The following is a 24,679-nucleotide window of genomic DNA, read 5'->3' as shown; positions in this document are numbered from 1 at the left end:
TTGCTTTTGGGAAAGGGAAAAAGTAAATGCAATGAAGAATTAAAGAGAAAAGCAGAACAACTGCATTAATAGGGGACAGCTGTTGGTCTGCATCTGGCATTATTGAGCCACTTTGGCTCCAGACAAATTTGTGTGTGCCAGAAGTTCCTTGTTGGTCCTGCAGGAGCAACCTCTGAGCTCCCCTGGGATGGTCCTGCACAAGGTGTGGAGGATGAGGGAGAAGGAATGGAGAGAAATAAATTATTTTAGGTCCTGTAGCCCTTGTCTGTCTTGTAGTGCACTCCAGGATGTTTCACTGAAAACTTTTTTAACAAAGTGTTATTCCTAAGTGGGTGACTTTGGCAACATCTGCGTTGCTAGATGAGCCACTCGAGACTGCATCCAAATCACTCGGGGCTGGCTTCCTCCAGTGCAGACTGCCTAGTGCTCAGTCTCAGATTTTTTCTGGGCCCCTGGAGCATCTGTAGTCCCAGGATATTAAAGTAACAGTTTGTGCAGTTTTTGTTTGTTTCAGCTTGTCTCAAATAAGGTGAAGGCATGTAAGGGCTCACCACAGTAGTATGGTACGATCTCAAACTGAAGGGATGTGCTGTGTGCCTGGAGGCGACAGGAGAGGCTAGAGGTGGCAAGGGATTTGGCTTGGGAGGTGGGAGGGGATACGACACATACAGTGACAGTGTAGGGCAGAGGGAGTCAAACCTGGAGTGGTGTCCTGCCTCTTGGGAGGAGACCGTGGCATGGTTTTATCCTTGGAAACATACCTGAGATTTGGTTTTGGTTGGATCTAGTTGGCTTGGTTTGTTAAGAGGCTGGAAGGGACCCCCACGTGGCTTGACACCCACGTATGCAGTGGGTGGTCAAGGGCCCAGGAGTGAAACTGGGAGCCCAGATGTCTGACAGAATGGGTAGATGCACCTCTTACACTCTCCGCCACTTATGTGTTGGTGATGTGTATGTTTATATAAAATAGTAATCTTCTAGTGGTTTGGGAGGGTGTGTCCCTCCCTTTTTGGAGGGTTATGATCAGTTTGGTTTGTTGATGTTTGATGTAAATTAATTTACATCAAAGTATGTTTTTATGTCCTGTAAACAAGGAGAACAATGGTTGGTTTGTTAACTCAGGGGAGAGGAAAAGGCAGATTTCCACGTGAGTGGAACAGCCCATCACTGTTGTGTGAGCTGCTGTTGAGAATCATAAGGAAATAGGAAGCAGCCTGCATGGCTATCAAGGCCGCTGCTTTTTCCTTTGCTCATTATTTACACTGCAAAGAAAATGAAATTGCTGTGTCAGGGAAGGAAAATACGCTGTCCCAAAACTTGGCAGGGTCAGAATTGCAGCTGTCTTAACTGTTCTCCCCCCCCTTCCACCGTGGTAGTATGATCATGGGGAAATCATATCTGCCTTTGTCTGCTTTGCATACAGGTAGTGCTTCCAACATTTATTTTGGAGAAAAGATCCCTGCTGGAGATGTATGCAAATTTCATGGCCCATCCAGACCTGTTTTTGTCAATTGCAGCTGGAGCCACTCCTGAGGAAAGAATTATCTGCTTTGTGGAGTATTATCTAACAGCTTTTCACGAAGGCCGAAAGGGAGCGGTTGCCAAGAAGCCCTATAACCCTATAATTGGTGAAACGTTTCATTGCTCGTGGGATGTGCCTAAAGATAAAGTGAAAGCATTCAGAACTAATGGTGCCTCCATGGTTTCTAAGGACCCAACCAAGGAATTTGGCCAGGACCAGTCCACCTGCTACAAGCTGAGGTTTGTAGCTGAGCAAGTATCCCATCATCCACCGGTATCTTGCTTTTACTGTGAATGCAAAGAGAAGAAAATGTGTGTGAACGCTCACGTATGGACCAAAAGCAAGTTTATGGGCATGTCAATAGGTGTTTCTATGGTAGGTGAAGGTAAGAAATGTGCTTTTATCTTGGTTTTTTGCGTTAATGTTGTGGGTGTCAACACAGCAGAAATCCAGATATTTTCCTGCTTGCTCTCCCTCTGACCTTTCATTTGAACCTTGTGTCTATTTGCTTTTCTGAAGTTTGGAATTAAAACTGTAGAGTTCATGTAACTTTTTTCCTGTCCAGACAGAACGCGAGAGACACATTACATGTATAAATGTGTGCTTATATTTATGTGAGACTGTTAATTATATCTGAAGTACAATCAAATGTTAAATTGTAGAAGCAAATGGCTATTGACAGTATATTCTGTAAGAACATTTTTGTCTTGCTCACTTTTAAAGTAATAGGTGATTCAGTATGGGACAGTTTCACAACTGGAGCAAAGCAATAGGAAAAAACATGTTTTTACTTAAGCCTAACATTCTTTTTTCATAGTTTCTGCAAAGAATCATGGTTTCTGTAGTGTTTACAAAGTTAGTGTATTATCTCAAGCTTTATAGTGAGTCATGTAGTCAAGGTGTAAATCCTGATTTGCTATATCATACATATACAGTCTGCTTTGTGGTAAGTCATTGCTCACCATTAATTCAGAAATACAGGGAATCATAAATTCTTAATGGATGAGCTGAACAGATAAACACACCTGTACCAGTATCGTTACTGACTGCTAATGTATCGATTTAATGTTTCTAAGCAATTTAGTCAGTCCTGTTTGCCGTTTGACGGTAATTTCCTGTGTATGGTTTTTAGTCTTAACTGATTTTTAGACTGTGGTCTCAGAAGCACCAGGACAACTTACAGTAAATGCTGCTTTTTGTCATCATTATGTTAAATACTATGATATTAAAGTAGTAAATAAGTAGAGAGGGAAATGTAGTGATTTGGTTTTGTTTATGTCGTGGTTTAGCCCCAGCCAGCAGCTAAGCACCACGCAGCCGCTCGCTCACTCCCCCTCGGTGGGATGGGGGAGAGAATCGGAAGAGCAAAAGTAAGAAAACTTGAGGGTTGAGATAAAAACAGTTTAATAGGGAAAGCAAAAGCCGCGCACGCAAGCAAAGCAAAGCAAGGAATTAATTCACTACTTCCCATGGGCAGGCAGGTGTTCAGCCATCTCCAGGAAGCAGGGCTCCATCACGCGTAACGGTTACTTGGGAAGACAAACGCCATCACTCCAATGTCCCCCCTTCCTTCTTCTTCCCCAGCTTATATATACTGAGCATGACGTCATGTGGTATGGAATAGCCCTTTGGTCAGTTTGGATCAACTATCCTGGCTGTGTCCCCTCCCAGCTTCTTCTGCACCTGGCAGAGCACGGGAAGCTGAAAAGTCCTTGACTAGTACAGCAGCAACTAAAACATCTCTGTATTATCAACACTGTCCTCAGCACAAATCCAAAACATAGCCCCATACCAGCCGCTACGAAGAAAATTAACTCTGTCTCAGCTGAAACCAGGACAGTATCCACCCCTTATTCCATACCATTTATGTCATGCTCAGGTCTCACACTATTCAATACATTCTCATTACCCACCATCACCCTTCCCATCCCATCCTTTGATATAATACACACATATCATTCCCTTAGTCTATGGACCACCCCTACAAAATATTTGTAAAATGACCATAAATGTCCACAAAATGTCCACTGAGTTCATTTAGTCCATGACTTTGGGCTTCATCTCTTATGGTTGTTACTCAGGACAGGAGAGGTGGTGTGTTGCTTGGGGTTATTGGGCACCAAAGCCAGATCAGGTCAGGTCACTGCTGCACTTGCACTGCTTCTTGTAAGACTTCTCCTCCATTTGTTCAGGTGGTTCCGGCTGTAGTAATTCCTATAACATGCAACTCAAATCATGGGTTACAACAATTTAAAGGTATATCTATTACAATGTCCACCCCTGGTCCTTTTGGACCAGGATATAGGGTTTAACATTGCAACGAACTCCTCCCCTTGCTCCTAGCCTCGCTAGCAACAAGGGGTTCCTGCTATAGTAATTCCCACAACATGCAACTCAAATCCTGGGATACAACAATTTAAAGGTATTTCCATTACAATCTCCACCCCTGGTCCCTTTAGACAGACCATCAGGTTTAACATTGCAATGAAGTCCTCCCCTTGCCCCTGCTCCAGCTTGGACTTATCCACAGAACGTAGTACCTTCAGAAGTAAACTTGCTCCAACATGGCCTCATGCACAGCCACTGATGCTTCAAGGTGTACCTGCTGCAGCATAGACTTCATCCACAGCCACAGATGCTTCGAGGTATACCTGCTGCAGCATGGACTTCATCCACAGCCACAGATGCTTCGAGGTATACCTGCTGCAGCATGGACTTTATCCACAGCCACAGATGCTTCGAGGCGCACCTTATCCAGCGTGGACTTATCCTTGGGCCACAATCCCTTCAGAGGTATACCTGCTGTGGCACAGACATAACCATGGCCACAGACGTTTCAAGATATACCTGCTCTGGCATGGGCTAATCCATGGGCACAGACGCTTCGGGGTGTCCCGCTCCCACGTGGATTCATCCACACGTCACAGTCCCTTCGACTCGAGTTCACACCAGAGTTCCAGCCTGTCCAGTACAGCAGCACAGAAACAGCAGCGATGCCCTGGCCATCCGCCAGCCCAGGCGCAAGGCCATTGCTGTTATCAAAATGTTCCCAGGCACAGCAGAGTAAGGTGATCAGCAGTACAGCAGCACGGCAAGCAGTGAAAGCAAAAAGCAGTCACTAACGAGCCCTAGGCTCTAACATACAGTAAGGCAAGCAAGCCTATGGCAAGCACAGAACCCTGCTGATTAATAGCTAAACAGCAATAACAGCTATAAATTCTATCTGGCACATTCCAATCAAATCTGTCATTATCTCAAACCCTTCGTGCCCCACGTTGGGCGCCAAAAAGGACTGTCGTGGTTTAGCCCCAGCCAGCAGCTAAGCACCACGCAGCCGCTCGCTCACTCCCCCTCGGTGGGATGGGGGAGAGAATCGGAAGAGCAAAAGTAAGAAAACTTGAGGGTTGAGATAAAAACAGTTTAATAGGGAAAGCAAAAGCCGCGCACGCAAGCAAAGCAAAGCAAGGAATTAATTCACTACTTCCCATGGGCAGGCAGGTGTTCAGCCATCTCCAGGAAGCAGGGCTCCATCACGCGTAACGGTTACTTGGGAAGACAAACGCCATCACTCCAATGTCCCCCCTTCCTTCTTCTTCCCCAGCTTTATATACTGAGCATGACGTCATGTGGTATGGAATAGCCCTTTGGTCAGTTTGGATCAACTATCCTGGCTGTGTCCCCTCCCAGCTTCTTCTGCACCTGGCAGAGCACGGGAAGCTGAAAAGTCCTTGACTAGTACAGCAGCAACTAAAACATCTCTGTATTATCAACACTGTCCTCAGCACAAATCCAAAACATAGCCCCATACCAGCCGCTACGAAGAAAATTAACTCTGTCTCAGCTGAAACCAGGACAGTTTATTAATAACAAAACAATTATGGTGAAAACATACAGATATGTTCTGCTATTTCTACTAGCGAGAACTAAAGAAAAAAACTCAAACAGAAGAAAGGGCTACAGTAGCTTCTTTCCTGATGGCAATATATTCTCTTTTTTGTAGAAGAGCCATGAAACTTCCTTACTACTGGATTTGATATTGTTGTCATAGTTAAAGTCTGTAACAGCACGGCTGTTTCCTTCTTCCTATGATTTAGGTATTTTGCTTTTAATACGGAGTTAAGGAAGTTGGGAAGGGAGTGTCAGAAGGGAAGTCGGTCCTTCTGTCTGTCTCCTGACTGTACTACTGCCAGCCTGAGTCATTGGTTTCACTTGCTGCATTTTTCTGGTACATATTTGTTTCAAGTACTGTTTTTCTCAGTGAAGGCAGCTATTTAATGGAAACAAAATTAAACACAAAGTCACTTATGATTATGTAGGAGTAGGGAAATTTCTTTTTGTTGCTGCTAGCGCACACAGTTCCCTGGGATTGGGGGTGTCTACTGTGAGGATTATTTAAGACTTCAAAATCCTGATGCGTTCCAGTTTTGAGAGAGGAAGGGTCTAGGAATTAACCACTTCCCTACCCTAAGGATTGTTTAATGTTTGTGAGAATAAGTTCTGCCCTAACCTTACCCCTCCTTTTTTTTTCCCCCCCCTTCATGATCCTGGACATATCCCAGGAGTGGAGACAGGCTTTGGGGAACATCTGCAGTGGTGAACCCTTTTATTGCAAGGTTTGCTGTTGTCTTTGTGATGGGCATTTTGGGAGGAAGTTTGGGTTTACCAGTTTATAGTTATCATTCGTCTTTTTTGTTCATGTAAGCAGTGCAGAAGTATGCAGCTTCATGGTGACAACATTTCTGGGAAGTGATGGAGAAACTCCAGTGCAGCCCAAGCATTTCTGTTGCGTGTTGAGGACTGGTAATAGGCAGCAAGAAGTTGTACCACTGAAGCTTTTCTACCGTCTGAAAACAGCCAGCCTAAACCTGACAGCCTCAGTTTAAAATGTTTGCTTTGCAGTGCAGTTTCTTCACTCGAAACTACACTTTCTTCATTTTTCTTAGATTTATTTTAGTCACAGGAAAGTCTTCCTAATGAAGTTGGTGTGTAGATTTGTCAAGCTGTGCAAAAATTAGAATCTACTGCAGACGTTTCTTTCTCATGTGCTGCATAAGTATAAATTCCGTATTAGATCGAGGTCAGTGTGAGTAGTGGGGAATAGATTGCTGAACCAAGAAAAATTAGCCACTGGACTTACAGTGTGGAAAAAGTATGTCAGTATTTGTATGTCTGGTAATGCAGAGCCTAATAATTTCTTAATGTGAAATATAATTTGGAGAATATTCGTGGTATTCAAGGACATTTTATGCATTGCAGCATTTCAAATGGGGTGAGTTAGTCTAGCAAAGAGTAGATTGAGGAAAGACACGCTGTTAGTCAGAAGGTATATGAAGGTAGTTAAGATAGCTACCTTTAGTTTCTACGTACTTAGGAGAAGCTTTCTGACAACAAGGTTGGCTGGTAAAGTTGTAGAATCTTATTTTAAACTGTTAAAACCAGATTAAGCGGGCTTCTCAGAAATGACTGAAGCATGACTGATCCTGCTTTTGATAAGAGACAAAGTGACGTCTCATGAATCATAGAAATCCCTGGATTTTGTTTGTTTCTTTTTTTTGCTACCATGCACTGGATGACCAAAGTAATCATGTATTATTGTTGAGGTTTTTTTTTTTTTGTCTTGTCCCCTCCTCATTTTTTTTTTTCCCCATTATGAGCAGTCATACCTTTTTTTGGCTGTTGCTGGAGTTTGCTTATGTACATGTGGGTGCCTTTGACTTTTTGTTAAATCAGATTTTAGATTCTGCATGATGCCACTTGAAAGGCAGTTTCCTTGATATTTCTAATATACCTTTGTCCATTCTGAGACTTCATTTAAATCATCCCGATGTTGGTACAGTAGTTTCATTATACTGTGCATTCATTCAGTACTATTTGATGTATGTGGGGAAAAAAAAAGTTCTTCCAAACAGAGCATGAGAGAGCTGCAATTAATGTTTTGGATAATTCAGTGGTAGGAAGTGACCATCTTGTTCTAGTTCAGATATTTATTGGAACAGTTTTGTTTGCCCTATAACTTAGTTGTGACCTTAGTGTTGAATACAAAAACCTATGATTTGTTTTGAAATTTGCTCTCTACTGAATAGTTTTGTGGGTGGCCTTCAAACAATTCAATGAAGCTTTTTCTACTGCAGTTGGCTATTTACAGAAATACAGTAGTACTGAATTTTTGGACCTACATTGTATAAGGAATATGCCAATAATGCTTCTGTGGTGCTTTTGAAGCATATTTTTTTCACTTGTCACAATGTCTTTAGATGTATAGAGCATGTTGCTTTTTATGCTTTGTTGTTAGAAGCAGCGGTGGATATGCTGAAATAGGATGTCATGGAAGTACAAAGGCTTCTATAAGAATTAGGGGATTTGAGGACAGTATGGTCCTGTCATACAAAGGCTACAGCTCAGTGTCTTAATTGTACAATTTTTATTGTGTGTTGCATCTCAAAGTTGCATCTCAAGGACTAAGGTTTTTTTTTTCTTCTATCTGTGAATTTTGTTTGTTGATTCAAAGTAAGTATCGGTTGCAGAGATGCAGAACGAGTAGGAAAGCACTGCTGGAAATCTGTGTGAGAAGCTGTTTTATATGCTAGCCCTTCATCTGTGATTATGAGGGGTCTAAATCTAGTTTAGCTAATGAAATGTCTCAACTTTTTCTTCATTATATAACAAACCCCCCATTCTTCAGAACAGTCAGCATTGAGTTTCCTCATGAGAAAGCTACCCTGAATAGAAGAGAGGGTATTTTGCATAAAAGAATTCATGTTGCGTGCATAGTCCCCAATTCTGGTTAATGTTAATTACTTACTAATGAGAGAGTGAAGGAGGAGTGTAAAGAATAGGATCACATTAAGATTTAAATTAGCAAGGGATGGGAGAGTCAATGTAAATATTTAATGTTTTTTACATGGTCCAAAAAATCTTCAAACAGATACTGGTTGTAGGATAAGGATGCTTTAGTGGAAAAGGCTGTGGTGAGCACACCTCGGTGTGGGCTGCGCGTGTTCCTTTTCTGCTCTTGGGTTTTGTTCTAAAGCAGCAAAATCCAACAAAAAGCATCACCTTTGATTCATGGGATAATTTTGCAGGGAGCATAAAGTAAGTTTAAGTGGATTGCTCTGTATTATCAAGTGGCTAGTTATGTCTTGTGTTTTCACTCCTGCTGTTTTAAATGTTTTAAAAACTAGTGAGGTATAGGCTTTCAAAAATTATTTTTTAAATTGAAATCAACCTTGAAAAGATTTGATAGGTTGGGAAATGGTTCAGTGCTCTTCCCAGGGTAAATCTAAATGAAAGCAATGAATGTGTTTTCTCTTGGGTTTTTTTGGTTCAAATATATGTATGTGTATGTGTTTATGGATGTACAGGTCTATAATTTCTATTCCTGAGGCATTAGCAACTTTTTAATTTACCAGTCCCAAAGATTGACTACTCCATGCAACTAGAGCTACCTAAATGGTTCCCTACTACTAATTTTTGTATTAATATTTTTTAGCCCAGTGGTTTCAGAACAGTTTCCGTATGGCATGGCACTCATTACTTAATTTAGCAAATGGCTCCAGTCTTTGGAAAATGAGCAGTGCAGTGCAGCTTGCTGGAATGTTTATGAGATGATAAGAGCCTGGTTCTGGCATCTCATGTTTTCCCGTGTGAATCTGTGTGGCTGGTGATGCACTACACCCGTGTGGGGTTCATCCCATACGTAACTTACTCCTGTTTGTGCCGTGTTAAGAATAATGCAGACAGTATGAAGAGCCTGTTAAATTAGGAAACTGCCCTAGGCCGTTTGTGTCCCATGTCCCATTTGTTCAGATTGATCTCCATACAATCGGTGGGAAACATTAAATTTCACATGCCTCTTCTGCAGCTTATTGATCCAGAGTCTCCTCTGGGTATTTCGTCAATATGTGTTACTGGAAAATCAATTCACAAAGCTTGCAGCATCAGTGAGGGACATGTCATAGTCAAACAGGGAAAATTATATGCCGCGAACATCGCTTCCTTTAATGCAGGCTGAGGAGTTGTGGAAGGGAGCATGACTGTGAATACATTGCCTTAGTCAAAAGCAGGAGCGAATGGTGTTGAGGACATTTCAAGGGGGAATTTCAAAATTCCACACTTGTTTATAAAAAATTCACCCTTCTCCTCTGTGGGATTTTTTTTTCTAATAAACTAGATTACTAAATCCACTGTTCCTCCCAGAGTACTTATCTGGCGCATTCTTCCGTGCATAATAGCTGCCTATAAATAGTTAAGATTTTTTTTAAAGGAATTTGCAGTTTCCAAAAGAATTCTTTGATGTGAGAGGAAGAAACGTTACTGAAAATGGGAGAATCTTCTGCAACTTTTCCTGTATATTTATTTATAGCCATTTTTAAACTAAAAATGAATAATCCCTTACAGTGGGGAAGCAAGGGAAGAAAAATAGCCTGTGTATTTTCCAGCAGATATTTTTAAAGATCAGTCACAACGTAATGATACTTATAAAGCAGATGTTAAGAGTACACAATGCTTTTAAAAATAACTGTTAGATTTTAGTTTTTCTGCCTTTAATTTCTCAAGATTTATATTCGGCAGGGTAGGGCATGAATTCAAATTGTGGTAGCGGTTACAAACGTTGACTCTTAGTGTCATTTTGGCTTCCTCTTCCCTAAGAGAGCACGGGTCTCAGTTCAGACATGGTGGTGCAGCTACAGTCTTCATGGTGCTTCAGTTAAACGAGGTTTTGCATGTGAACTCTGCAAACAATGGAATGCAAAACTAACAGTCACCTTAATACTGAAAGTAGTATCAAGTTGTGGATATTTCAAATCTTCCCTTTATTCTTTTTTAGATTATAATTATGGAGCTGGAGTCATATTTCAAGTGAGATAGCACTTCATTAAAAATGTATTTATTCAGGTGTTTAAGGAATTAAAAAATATGCTACCAGGTGCTAAAAGTACTGCCAAGAGAGCTAGGTTCAGTTTTTAATATCTAACGTGCTATGGTGGTTAAATATTTACACTGAAGGTCACTGCCGTTATTTGCTGTTCACTTTTCAGTGTGCTTGGCAGTGTTCATTAGAGCTCTGCATCCCTTCCACTCGAGTATAGAGGAAAAAAGCTATCGATCCCATCAGAGAGACAAAAGCAAACCTATACTAACCCAGAAGGAAATTGTGTTTATCACGGTAGTTTCCTCTCACATGGGGACATGAAGTGACTGTCAGAGGAGGATGGCTGGGCCCAGGGAAGTAGGAGGCTCTGGAGAAGAAGCTCATGTGAAGGTGTGGTTCATAAATACAGTGAGGTTCTCCCTCAGTAGTGAGCACCACACCTGCCCACTGTACTGCTATTAGACCTTTTGCCTTTTAAGAAAAAAAAAAACAAACACAAAAACCTCACAACAACAAAACCCCCAAAACTGTCATGTTGGAAGCTGATGCTTTCAGGCGGACTCTGCTTTTTGACTGCATGAGGATTGTGTCTGTGCTTAGACCATTAAGACTGGGGAAACGTGATCTCATGGTAGCACCACAGGCCATTTCCTGCAGCTGGTTGCTGCTACATGTCTGTTGCCCGTGCCTGTAATGAAGAAGGTGGAGAATAAATGGGAAGAGAAGGAGAAAGGAAAGCTGACTGACTTGAGTCTAAAACCTGTTGTAGTTCTCTGTGTGGAAAATGCCCAACTGCAGACTGTCAGGTTTCCTTTCTGTGTTTGATCAGTACCCATTAGCTTTCTTGGATCCTTTTTGAGTATCATCATCTAGTTAAAAGGCTTCTTGATTGCTCTTTATTAATTTAATGTTATTATAGCATCCATTTCATGATTTTGATAAGCAGAGTCATCTTTTTGAGTAAAAGTTCTTCCTGGCTGTGTGTCCCGGGTGAGTTGGGTAGTTCAGCCTTCCTGTAGTGTGTCCAGCTTGGTTTTACCTGCAGGTATGGAGCCAAGAAAGCTTGAGGCAAAATGTGTGTGTGTTCCAACTGTGTCCTGGCTGTTCCAGGCTGGTGAGGGTTCAGCACATGACACGAAGAACTTGTGACTTGCCAAGGCGCTGGCTGTGTCTTTGCTGGCAGGCTGAGATTGCAGAAGGTCTTGAGAACAACTGCATAAAACTATTCTGGTTTGCAAAAGATATTTTCCTGTGGAACAGTTTCAGAAGGCAGAAGTGACAAGGTGCAGAGCTTCCTGTACCTGCATTTAGTTCTATTAATTGGAGCCAATATTTAAGATGATGATTTTGTTAGAGCTCTATGCTTTTAAATTTTGAATGTTTTTTAGGTTTGTGTTTTCATACTATGTTAAGCGCATATTTTTATATTGGCGATAGTAGTGCCTTGTTCCTATTTAGTGCTTTTTCATCATTACATGTCAGATCACTTTGCAAAATTAGTGTCGTTATTCCCTTAAACAGATAGACAAACTAATCAATACCACTGCCAATGTGTTCTTCCCCTATCTGCCCCAGGGTGAAGGCAAATGGGCTCAGGCTCATCTTGTTTCTAAACAGATACTATTACTATGTCAAGATAATTTTTGTGACCACCCCCCCCAATATTTCTGGGTTCTAAGTGCTTCCTGTGATGAGTTATTTTCAATCCCTGTTGTGAAAAATTATTTTCAAAGCTGTAATTTTTGCCTTTAGGCAGTTATTAAATGGGACACAAAAGAGTGTAAATCTCTAATCAAAAATATATTACAGATAATTGGCATGATCTAATTCTGTGTGCAAGGTTTAAGGTGCTCTCTACCTGGTCTTATGTCCTGTTCTTTATCATCCTGAAGGATGATAAAGAACTACAGCTGTGGTAGGGATAGAGCTGTATCCTTAACTCCAGGGGAAGCGAAGATCTGATGAGACATGCAACTTTCTTTGTAGTTCCAAGTAATCTTGAAAAATTACTGCTGCTGCATGTTGGTGTTTTTAGTTACAATGCCATAATGCTGAGGGTGGAGGAACCTTTACAGAATGAAATAGAATTGCCAGTAATTTTCTCTGCATGGTGGAGACATTGGTCTTAGTGGTTATAGAGCAGTGGCCCTGGTGGCCCCCCATTGATTATGCAAGACTTTGCAAAGGCTGTGTGGGAAACCAGGCATTTGGAAATGAAGGAGCAAACTTACAGGAAACTTCTAGATGGCTTCCTTAAGCATGTTTCCTAGTTGCACCCAGGCAGACCTAGAGAGACCCTTTCACTCCCACCAGCAAAAAGAAATTAGCAGAGAGGACCTGATTGTGTCTGATTGAATAGAGAACTGAAGAGTCCTTTGGCCATGCCCATATTTTTTCTGGAGAGAGATTACGTTATGACACTGAGTGAGCATCTGAATATTCAGTATGGCTTGGCTTTTTGCAAGCAAATGGCTTTTTTGTTTGTTGGGTTTTTTTCCAGCTTTAACAGTTTATTGCTTGTCAGTAACAGAAAATAAGTAATCCAGTCAGATTTTCTGATAAGCCATTTGGTACCATGGAGGACCCCAGGGTACACATTCAAGTTGTGTGCTTTTGAAAATGTTTGTTTGAAGAAATTTGTTCCAGAGGGCAGACTTTTTTCTTAGCAGACGGTAACCTCCTTCAAGGCGAGCTGTCCGTTGTGCTCTCTGTGGAAGTACATTTTGATGACAGTAATTGGTCAGTGACTGTCAGGTCTCATCAATGAACTTTTACCATTTCACTTTCAACCTTCTTCCTACATAGGTGTTCTTTACTTGATGGAACATGAAGAAGAGTATGTTTTCACCCTGCCTAGTGCCTATGCTCGCTCGATACTTACTGTCCCATGGGTGGAGCTTGGAGGGAAAGTCAACATCAATTGTGCCAGAACGGGCTATTCTGCTACAGTCACATTCCACACCAAGCCGTTCTACGGAGGGAAGGTCCATAGGTACGGGAATGACTGTCTTATTCTTGTTTACCTGCTACTGGATTTCAGTGGAAAGACTCTTGGGCATCTGTTCGGTTCTTCTGTTGGAGTATTTTACAGACAGCTATCTGAATTTCTTTTCCTATTAGTGTCTGAGATGACTTACAGCTTTAGAGCACAGTTTATTGTAGTTATACATTTTTTATTGTTTAACTGAATTGGATGTATTTCTCTCATTAAACTAAAGTGAATGTATTCTTTCAGGCTTTGTTGCTTGTAAAAATTGCTGTAAGTGCACAATCAGAAAAATGTTAGGCAGAAAATGCAGTATTTCTGCTACACCAGCTCCTGGTTCTGCACGAGTCTTGTAGATGAACTGGTATTCCTGGTGAAGCTCCTGTAAGGAGGAGAGAAGTGAAAGTGTCGCTGCCCGTAGCGGTAGCTCCCTACTGGGGACTCCCACTTCTGCACTGGAATTCCAGATGATGAAAATATTATTTATGTGTCTTTGGTTTGCCTTTATTAAGGGTGTGAAGAGGCACTGTGCAAGATAGCTTCCTGTCTTACTTCCATGCTCAAGTTGATGACCCAATCGTTAACATACATACACCTCTTTCTTGTTCTGCTGCGGACTGTAGCAGTGTCCATGAGAAGGCTGTGCTTTTGCATGGTTACCTCTGGTTTATTTCAGTTGGTCCAATTATTCTTCCATATGTGTGTCAACTGTTATCAATATTGTGTTCAGGCAAATGTCAAGATGGGCTGTTTTGACAGGGGTTTTTCGAAAAGGTGTAGATTAATAATTGGTGCCATCAGGGTGAGTGAAAATTGGGGAAGGTTGTGCTGTATTAGTTTAATAATGTAAAAACTTAATTGGGTTTACAGATTACGTGACATGGCTTGCTGAAGCACATGTGTGCATGTTCAGAGAGACACACACACACGAAACTTCTCCCTGCATTTCAGTTTTCCAGTCTTACCTATCTACTTTGCTCACTCTCAGACCAGTTCTTGGACCACTGAGGTAGCTTTAGTCATTGCCTCTCAGCAGCTGAGAAGTAAACTTGCAGAGCTAAAGAAGAAAATAAAGGTACCTGAAGTCTTTGACATAGGTATCTGACAGCATTATGTTCAGGTGTGAAAATAACATGTACTGAAAATGTCACATGAATGTCAGGAGTTGTTTTTCAGGTTGATGAGGTAAACAGTTCTGTGTTAGAGCTGAGTATCAGAGTTTTAAATTGGGTTACTGCTGTACTTTGGGAGAATGTCGTCCAAAAGCTATTGCTGTGTTAGCAGAGCTTTCTTGAGTTGAGGCTTTCTTTTTGGAGAGAGCGTCACTACTTGGCTTGAAAAATTACTTTGTATCTGTAGAAAGCTGCTTGTAGCCTTAGCTGTGGTAGTGCTCTCATATGCTGATAATAAATGGTATCAGTTATTTCTGTGGTCTTTTTTTCTTCCCTCTTGAATTAGGGTTACAGCTGAAGTGAAACACAATCCCACTAACACCATTGTATGCAAGGCACAGGGAGAATGGAACGGTACACTGGAATTTACTTACAGCAACGGAGAAACCAAAGTGATTGACACTAACAAACTGCCTGTTATCAGGAAAAAGATTAGGCCGATAGCAAAGCAAGGCCCGCTGGAATCAAGGTAAGGGCAGAGGCATTAGTGTTCTGCTTCTAAACGTCAGATGGGAACAGAACAGGGAAGCAAACTGCAGTTATAAATGGTGTGCTTCAAAAACGCCTCGCTTCCTACAGCACGTTAATCTAGGCACAAATAGTTGAAGCTGTGTATTGGTTCTTTGGAACATAAATTACATTATAGTGATGTATACATCAGTTTTTTAGAGGGGGAGAATGCTTGTATGCGTTTTAATGAGCATTTGGAAAATGGTAATGCAGTGCTTTCACCTGCTTTTTTGAGTGATTGTAACATGGTAGTCACATTAGTCAGTTTGTTGCAAGTAATGTTGCATCTTATAATTTAGACTGGATTTTCATGTTTTATATAGTTTAGAATATATATATGTATAAAAATATGTAAAATGTGATGCAATGTGAGATATAAATACACACACACGTGGTTTTAAGGCTCTCAGCACCCACATCACATGCCTAACTCAGACTAGGTACATTAGAAAAAAAACTTGTTCTGTTATATCCTGTCAATAACTGTTGACGCTTATCTTCAGAAAAATCAATATTGTTATTGAATTTAGGAACATTTTATTGGAGGATGAGTTAAGCTTCATTTTATTATCTGTAAATATGTTCTCTTTATTGTACAAAGGTGTGTCTTGAGTCATTGTGCAGGGTCAGATATACTTTTCTTACTTTCTAGACATGCCTGCTTATCACAAACTCATTTTTTCCCTGTAGTTTAGGAACTGAAAGGTTGGAGTAAATAAGGAAACCAGTAGCTCTGCAGCGTATTTATTGTATTTTTTGGATACTGCTAAGCAAATTACAAATATCCAGTGTTTCTGCAGGATATGCAGTTTATCAGATTGCAAACAGAAACTCATTTAAACACCCCTGGAAATATGTGAAAGCTGCAGTCTATTTCTTCACAGTATTTTTCTGGGCAAAGTTTCTGCTAGGCTCATATAGTGTGAGAAGGCATTGCATCTGAATGCGGTCAGTCGTGTGAAAAACGAGTTTGGTTATATACTGATAATTATTGTTAACTGGGAATATAGAGCACAGACACAGAAGGGCTCCCTAGAATTGGTGCATCTGTTCCTCTGTTAATAACCTGGTGGGAACAGTCAGTGTCCCAATTTAATGTACTCTTGGCTTTTGGCTAACATTCCCTTATAATTCAAAAATTTAACTGCAAATAAATGCGGAATAAACACATCTCATTTGGGGGTGGACCATCAGTAAAGAATGTGAAGAGCCAATGATAAAAAGAAATCCATCTGCTTTGAGAAAAAAGCTCAGGTTGTGAAGAGTCAGGAGCATGAACAAAAGCTATTGAGAATGTTAACTTGCATGGCAAAATACCAGGAGTTGGACAAATCCAAAAGTCTGGTCCACAAATGCAATTAATATCCTAGGAGAGTGATGGTTGACAAGCTATGTGACTTGCAAAAATGGCATGGAGAACACGGCATCAGTCTGCCTCTCACCATACTGTTGTCTAGCCAGGCACTAGGCTGCGGCAGAAGTGTTCTCACTCTGTCACTTGTGCTCCTTCTCCATCACGCAGGCACCTTTGGCAACACGTCACCAATTCTCTGAAAGAAGGCAATATTGATGCAGCCACAGAACACAAGCACCGCCTTGAAGAGAGACAGCGAGCAGAGGAGAGGCAACGCGTGGCTCTTACAACGCTGTGGAAACCAAAATATTTTGCCAAAGAGGTGCTTTCATTGTCTTGTTTTAAAGACCCTATAGCATGTTTCTGCATATAAGAGGATGCTAGTACAAATGAATTGGTCTGTGGTTTTTACCATGGGCTAGTGGTGTTGTATACCACTGATTGTTTTAAATTCTATTTTTGCCAGAGTCTGGCGCTTAAAGAAGAGCAATGGATTTTTCCATGTCCATATTGTAAACTTGTTCACTTTCCTTCAGTTAGATTTATTTTAACCTGAATTTTTGGTACCTAATGTTAGGCACTTAAAGCTACGGGTTTTTTACCTTAAAATCCACACCTTAATTTGCAAATGCAAATTTGCAAATGTACTCACATCCCCTACTAATCTTGATCTCAGCACACTAAAGTGAACACGATCTAGGGATACTTGTCCGATGTAAGTAAGCACGGACATCTTAAACACAGTCTTGGGTTTCATCTGCTTGAAATGAAACAGATTTTACTAAGTTCATCTTTGCCCTTTCTTAGAGGAAAGGGGGAAGGGAAATAAGACTGACTGAGGGAATTACTATGTGACCGTGTTGTTACGTTAGCTGGTATGTGCAGCTATTTAAACCAGCAGTTCATCTGTTGCATCTTCTCATTGCTTCTCTTCCCCCTTGTAATTTTTTCCCTTCCGCCCAGATTACCTGTAAATTCATTAAGCACAGAATTTTCAGATGACAGCGATGGTTTCTTGTGTTGATTAGTATTATTTTAGCTTTTATGCGGACATACACAGATCCAGTGTGTATAAATCTAGTTTGTAAACTCTCCCTAATTTTCTTGCAGGGTGACGGTTGGCTATACTTGAATCCTCTCTGGAAGACCCATTGACAGGATAGAGCAGTTGCCTCATAACTTTACCTTAAAGGAATTAAAATGATACAGTATGTAACTTCAAGATGTCATTGAATAGGTCCTGTTATTGGAAGATACAAACGAGAAGCTATATACTGTGAATGATGCATCTCAAAATAACCACAAGCTCAAGTTTATTCTGGAGCCATTTTGTGTGTATGGATACACAAACACACCCGCACACATCCATATATACACACATATATACACGCAGTGTGTATGTGTTTGTGTGTGTATTATTTACACTACATGTAAACAAGTATAAACACTAACAGTGATTTAAAGACCTTTTCCTCTAAGTGTTAGGGCATAGAACTCTGGCTGGACTCAGCTGGGGTTCCCCGAGTTGTGTGCTTGCAGGATCAGGCCCTATGATAGTATTTAAGAAAATACTTTTTTATTAGTACTGGTTAAGGTTTTTCTATTTTTCACTTTTGCCAAAAATGTTTTGCACTTAAAATGTGACGTGTCACTTAATGGCAGTCATTCTGTCTAAACAGTCATTGAGTTACTCACTTTGACATAAGAATGATACACTGACAGCGCGCTCGCTCTTTGGGATGCTGATTTAAGAGCATGTTTCCTGTCACTTACGAGTGTGAATTTTCTGCCATCTTATAAGAAGTAGCAATACCTTCTCAAGAACATTTGTTCGCACTAACCCGTTGTGTCCTTGCTTTTTTGTTTGTTCATACTTCCAGCTGTTTAATAGATTTCTGGTCACCAGTGAGCCAGCTGCTCTGGTAATTTTGATCTTGCTGTGTAATGTTCTCTGGCTACTGTCATGCCAATGCTTTTGGATTACGTGTTCTGCTAAATCCCTCTGGCAGAGGTAGCTGTGGTGTTCCACCCCCACGTAAGAGAGGCATAGCACGTCATTGGGCTGTGCCTGAGACACCCCAGTTCACAGCCTTGCCTTTTAAGTTAAACCACTGCTGATGTGTTCACACTAAAATGCCGGGATGTGCATTGAGGCGGGTGAGGCTGGGTGGGAGTCCTGTCCTGCTGTGTTGCTGTGACGGGCGTCAGCCTTCCCCACCAGCCGAGAGGTGGGTTCTGTACGCTGCTCTGGGAAATTAGACAGAGCTCATCTGGTCAGAGCCCTTAATTCTGTATTAAGGGTCCAAGCAGACCTGTATCTTGATTTATTTTGCTTTTGCCCCGGTCAATCCTGTAGCTTGGTCCTGCTTTGTAAGGTAACCACTGTGACACTAAGAAAGTGGATCCTAGAAGTGTGTTAAAGCTTCGTTGCTTTTTAGTTCGTACTTGTTGAAAGTGAAGAGGTTTTTGAGAGAAGCGACAACAAAAGGCACATGTAAAATGTGCTGACTTCTGCTCAGTGCTGCTTTCAGTGCCCCATAAAGAAACCACTATATTTCTAACATACAGTAGCATGGATGCCTACCTTTCTGTAGTACTGATTAATTTTGTGCCTTTTGTCTGCTTTCTTAATACGATAGCTTATGCTTTATAGATATTACACAAATATATTTAGGTCAAAGCACTGCTTATATCTGTTCTTGTGCGTCCTGCGTTTTGTAATTATTTTTTTGGTAGATTTTTAAATCTCCTGAGCAATTCAAAAGGCTAAACAGAGGTGTGTACACAAGGAAACATGCCATTAGTTGTTCATTTGGACATAATATTTAATAGATCTTTAAATTTGAACTTCAGATCCCTATTTAATGAAGGTGTGGCTCCTTTTCCTCCTAAATGCTATTTTGTCTGCTTGTATGTACTTTTTTTGCACATCAGAAAGATTCATGTTATAAATGATTTAAATCCTATTTTTTAAAAAATATGGACTGTATGAGCTTGGTTTTGTAACTGACACTTTTTTTTTTAAAGGAAAACAATCTTATTTTTAGGAACAGTTGATGTTTTTCTGTAACAAAGCCAAAATGATGCTGTCATAGTAATCACTGAACTACTACCAAGTATCATCAGGAAAACGTGTACTTTATCACCTGCAAGAATTAACTTTAATGGATCCACTCTTGTTCTAGAGGTTAGTCTGATAAGTAACTAGAAGTATTCATACAGTTTGTAGTATCATCACAGAGAACAATCAAAAATGGAGAACTAAACACGTGGAACATTCTCCCAGAACTTTGACTTTCACACACCAAAGAACAAGCCACATACTCACTAAAAATAGCCATTGAAAACCTCTGTCTGTCAGGCATGCAGGCCTGCACTCCTGAAAGAGTAGACCTCTTTCAGCTTTGATGGTGTGACCGTCGAGGCTACAAAGATGCTGTAGCTGTTCTTTTAAGGAGAAATTGGAATAATTTTACACTTGTAATTTATTGAAGATTTTTTCTGTCTGCATGTTTGGTTGTTTCTGCATGCCGAGAACATTCCACTTGTGCTCTGATAAATGGTTTTGTTCTGATGCTGTGAAGAATCCCCTGATGCCATTACCGCTGTTTATTTTCCAAAGTAACTTGGGAGAGGCAAACATACAAATAGTCCTTTCTGAAAAGATCCCATCAGCGAGAGATTCCAGAACAAGATTCACAAATGTAATTTCATTTTTCTGATAGTTATGTGTTCAGTATATTTTACAGGACTGAAAAGTAAATATTCATAAGCCTTATTCTGTAGGTTGTTCCAATAGCTGTCTTGGACTTGCAAGTAAATATTTTCCTTTTCAAGCAGCCAATGTACACTCTGAATTGTAATGTAAAAACCTCCATGTACTTTGATTTTTTTTTTTTGTGCACACCTGTAGAAAGCCTATGCAACCTTTTTCTTTCTTAAATTATAAATGTTCAGAAAGAAAATTTATACCTTTATCATTTAAAAGATGCTCTGGCAGTCTCTTCTGATTTGCCTTCCTTTCATAATTTGTGAATTTAAAAATGACAATGCTCATGAATAAAAGATTTGTTTCATTTAGTAGTGGGATGCCCTTTCTCTTTCCATTGAAGCATTAGTTAACTGGTACCAGTTACTCAGATGTCCAGGAGCGGTGTACAACACTCAGGGCACCTGTGAGCTCTTTGCAGGGTCCTGATAGAAGCGACTTACCAGCTGAATCCTGGTTTGTTGGGGGGGATTTCTGCCCTGTTCATATTGCCAGATGCTGTATAGGTAAGGTTTTGTTGAAATTGGACAGCACTACGCAAGGAAAACAGGGCTGGGCTGCATCACAGCTTTAGGAAAGGCTGGGGAACATATGCCTTATTTTGACAAATAAAAAGGAAATAGGTTAAGGTTCCCTTGTTTCTGAAATCATACTTCATTTAATCTTTGTCATTAACAGAGATCCTTGATTAGATACCTCTTAAAATACAACTCTAACTTATTGCAGCATTGGACACTTGCAGGGGGAGGAAAAATGTGCTTAGAGGCTTCGTGAATGCTGGTCAACATTTTTCAAGTGTTAGATAATGCAGGTCTGGTTTATTTTAAACATTAATCCACAGTGTTGCAAACTACCCTGCCAGAACACTTTGGTTTTTATGCAAAACAGAAAGCAACACTGGCTGTAAATAGGAGAGGAAACACTACTCAGTTGTGTTCCTTGCCTTTCATTGCATTTCTTCAAGGCGATGTCTCGGAGCAGTTTATACATTTGGTTTAAAGACATTATCGACAGTTTTAGTCATAGCCAAACATGATTTATTTTCAGTTTTTACTCCTAGTGGGATCAATATGTACAGAGGGTTGAGTCAAAGCATTTAACTGTTTTTTCAAGAGTAAATCTGTCAAGATATTTAACTAATGACTTTTCTCCCCCTCTGTTATGGAATTACTTCCACAAGTCAAAATATTTCTTCTGGGATTACCAATAGTACTGTCTGCCGTCGCTGCTTTCAACAGTAATGATTAAGGGATACAGAACTTGTGCAATACTGGCTTCTAGACACTTGCAGTTTGAGTTCCTTAGCAACTGAAGACCAGAGCCTGGCTTAAACATTTTTTTTTTTTTTACTTCAGATTTTACTGTTTTGTGGCAGTTATGCTTCAACATCTTCCAAATTTGACCTAGTAGAACAACAAAAGGATGGCTGTAGCAAAGGAAATAAACCAGTACGGAAGATATGTTTGATAATGATGCAAGATGCTAGTAGTATTTGCTGGTACAAGTATGGTTCAGTTCTCGGGGAGAAGAGGTAGAAGTTGGTTTAGCTGAGTAATTCCAGGATGCAGGTGGAGAACCAGGTAACCTACATGGTGTGCAGATTCCTGAGGAACCAAGGAAGGTGATACAGTGCCTGCCAGTTCTTCTTTGTAACTCTGTTTTTTCTAAGTGGCTGCCTTAATGACTGCAACTTTTCATTCCATTTAAATGCAGAACATTGGCAGAAGCCTTGAAGTCAAGTTAGATTTAAGAAAGCTCAGGTAAGTGGTAGGCAACTTTAGGCCCAGGCTGGCTAAGATCCCTGTAGTTAGCTTATTTTTCTTTCATGTAGCTTTAAAAGTGCTATAAAAGTTGACAGGATTCACTTATTTCTGCTCTGTTAAAGAGAACACTGTCAGCTAAGACAGAAAACAAACTAACAGAACTGCTAAAGATACCTAAAGAGGGGAGGGGAACCTTTTATTTCCTGTCTTAAACCAAGGCTGAGTTACTGCCAAACCACAGACTGACCAGCAGCATCTGCTCTGCAGCCTTTCAGATGTTCTTCCAAATGTTAGATGGCTTATTTCTTACCAGTGGTGAGTGGGCAGGACACAGATTTGCTTGGAAGAAGTAAGAAATTACAAATCGTGCATCACAATCACCCCTTCCGCTTGTGGTAAGCAACTGTAACAGCTTGAGCCTCTCCAGCTGCTGGAAGGATTCACTGCAACGTGTGTGTTTGGGAAAGATGGCTGCTGTTCTCTGAACATATTACAGCCACCTGAATTTCATCACAGCCAAGGCCCTACCTTTGGCTTAATAAATTTAAGCTGCAAGGATGTTAAGTAGCTGCTGTGGCTTCATGATAGCAACTTAATGAGGTCAGCAGACTTGCATTATGGCATTTGCATGACTTAATTTATCACTAGGACTATAAGCAACATGTTATCAGGTTAATCACAACAAAACTGACACAACACCCTTAACACAAAACTTGATTTAACTTTATTTTCCCCTACAGTCAACAACTGGTCTGCATTGAGCTTTAAAGCAACAAAATAAAATGAAATCTCCAAAGACAGGGGCCAGAAATCCAGATTTAATTACCTTTGTGAAAATGTTGCAGCTGTAGTATTGGTCTGTGTAAACCATTGGAGTCAAAAATGAGTTCATAAATCAAAAAAATATTCTACACCTTGGGAAAGAAGTCAGCAGTAACATTCTCACAGAACACTGTAAATTTACATTTTCTTCATGAAAGGTACATACTATTCTGCATTTTACATCAAAGTATTGATGCAAGTTTTGTTTCTATAAAAAGTTACAACCTGTGGCAGGAAAACAAACTGCAAAACCCTTTCATTTTAATTAAAGAAAATTTTCAAGTCTGTATAAAGTTTTCCTATAGCTGGAAAGTGAACGTGTTCAGTCTCCATTTATATTTTAGTGCATTTAATCTGACGGTTTTCACCACTTTAAAAAAAAAAAAAAAAACCAGTATAAAAGACAGACAAAGCAAATAGCACTATAGCAGGAATTTCTTCAATTCATTTAAGCACTCTAAATAAAAATGCAGAGAAACAGATTTCCAGAAAAACTTTTACCCTCACAAGAAAGGCAGTGAGGGGGGGAAGAGGTTTGCAAATCCTCTGCCTCCAACAGCCACAGAAAAGGGGTTTTGTATACCTGTCAACCTTTTTTTTTTCCCCATTAAACAGGCTATACTTGTTTTACCAATGTAAACATTTACCTAAAATAGTTTAATTTCTGTTCTGAAGCACCAGCTGTGACATGGTGCTCAGTTGTATGTTACTACAGCATTCGTCACTGTCGTTTCAGATTTTTCAGGAGGATACAAATTTAGCCCTTGTGTCTACAGTGTGCAAGATTTGCCTTGTCTACCTTATGAAATGACAGTGTAAGGCAGCAATACTGCAACCCCATGTTAAACAAAAGCAGCTGGTCCAAGCTAAACTAGCATCCAATTGATCTGTCCTCCTGTCAGCTCCTGTGAAAACTGCAGCTTTGCTTCTTGCACTCCAGATCAAAACCAGCCTGCAGCAAGAGGAAAAGGACACCGAAAGAAACCATTGAAAAATAATCACGGGAGTAACTTATTTTGAAAGTTTAATTTCAGAGAGCTCTGCTTCCTCCTAGTTGTTGAAAACAAGTCATTTTTAGATTTCACCATTCCAGTTTACATACTGCTGCTATTCAGCTGAACAGTGTTTTCCAAAAAAGATTGACAAGTATGCATGTGCCAAGGACCAAATTACAGGGTTCTTTGGTGCAGTCAGTCCAAATTCTCAACAGATTTGAAGGATAATATGTACCAATAAAAAAAATGCTGCTAGACTTGGATAGCAGCTCTGTCTTGCTTCACATTACAAATCTAAAACAGCTGTTCTCAATAAGCCAATATTTTTAATCAGACATTGCCTGAAAATTTTGTACAATAATCTGGACCAATGATGGTTCTGTACCCTCATGTTGCTGTGAAACATGACTTGAGCTAAAGGCAAAGACTGGTTATCTCAAGGACAACTGCTTCGTATTAGCAATCGGAACAGTGTATTTAAACTGTCTTCCTGTTGGGTCTCTTGCCTTTCTTTAAAATTAGTTTATTCTTAATGTAGCCACGCTTCCTTTTGGAGGTCTAAAAAGAAAAACAGAATAAAATGTATTAGTTAATGATTTAGTCTTGACCGCGGTTTAATGATGTGCATTTCAATGCCTGATCTTTAGATTGATTTTAAAGAGCTTAAATGGTAAACCCTCAACTAGGTATTATCCAGTTATTATTTTTAAAGTTGGGATTGGTAATTCATACCCAACGTTTGCTTTTGCACAAGATGTACTTTTGCAAGCCCCGTCTACCAGCTCTGTAGAATTGTTTTCAAAGCTTGTGCTGAGGCAGAATTAATAATTAACCAACATGATAAAGTGATAAAGCTCTACTAATACGCCCGAAGAGCAGAAGTGGTGTAGAGTGTTAGTTTTGTTTGGAAATAC

At 40.3% G+C, this 24,679-nt stretch overlaps 2 protein-coding genes across 2 annotated transcripts in view; one reads left to right on the top strand and one right to left on the bottom strand.

Moving 5' to 3' along the window:
* OSBPL10 (oxysterol binding protein like 10) overlaps positions 1-18,442 on the top strand; it is a 126,146-nt gene extending 107,704 nt beyond the window's left edge. Inside the window, exons 8-12 of the mRNA XM_075493204.1 lie at positions 1,424-1,907; positions 13,200-13,386; positions 14,839-15,021; positions 16,585-16,738; positions 17,527-18,442. Of these exons, the coding sequence (XP_075349319.1) occupies positions 1,424-1,907; positions 13,200-13,386; positions 14,839-15,021; positions 16,585-16,738; positions 17,527-17,571 (1,053 nt within the window). The 3' untranslated portion in view covers positions 17,572-18,442. The remainder of the gene's footprint in view (positions 1-1,423; positions 1,908-13,199; positions 13,387-14,838; positions 15,022-16,584; positions 16,739-17,526) is intronic.
* A 4,207-nt stretch (positions 18,443-22,649) lies between these two features.
* STT3B (STT3 oligosaccharyltransferase complex catalytic subunit B) overlaps positions 22,650-24,679 on the bottom strand; it is a 55,296-nt gene continuing 53,266 nt past the window's right edge. The window contains exon 16 of the mRNA XM_075493203.1: positions 22,650-24,323. Coding sequence (XP_075349318.1) covers positions 24,243-24,323 — 81 coding nt within the window. The 3' untranslated portion in view covers positions 22,650-24,242. The remainder of the gene's footprint in view (positions 24,324-24,679) is intronic.

The sequence above is a fragment of the Mycteria americana genome, chromosome 2 (genome assembly GCF_035582795.1).
Source record: "Mycteria americana isolate JAX WOST 10 ecotype Jacksonville Zoo and Gardens chromosome 2, USCA_MyAme_1.0, whole genome shotgun sequence".
Taxonomy (NCBI): domain Eukaryota; kingdom Metazoa; phylum Chordata; class Aves; order Ciconiiformes; family Ciconiidae; genus Mycteria; species Mycteria americana.
The sequence above is the reverse complement of the archived record's forward strand: the minus strand, read 5'-3'. Positions and strand labels throughout refer to the sequence as shown.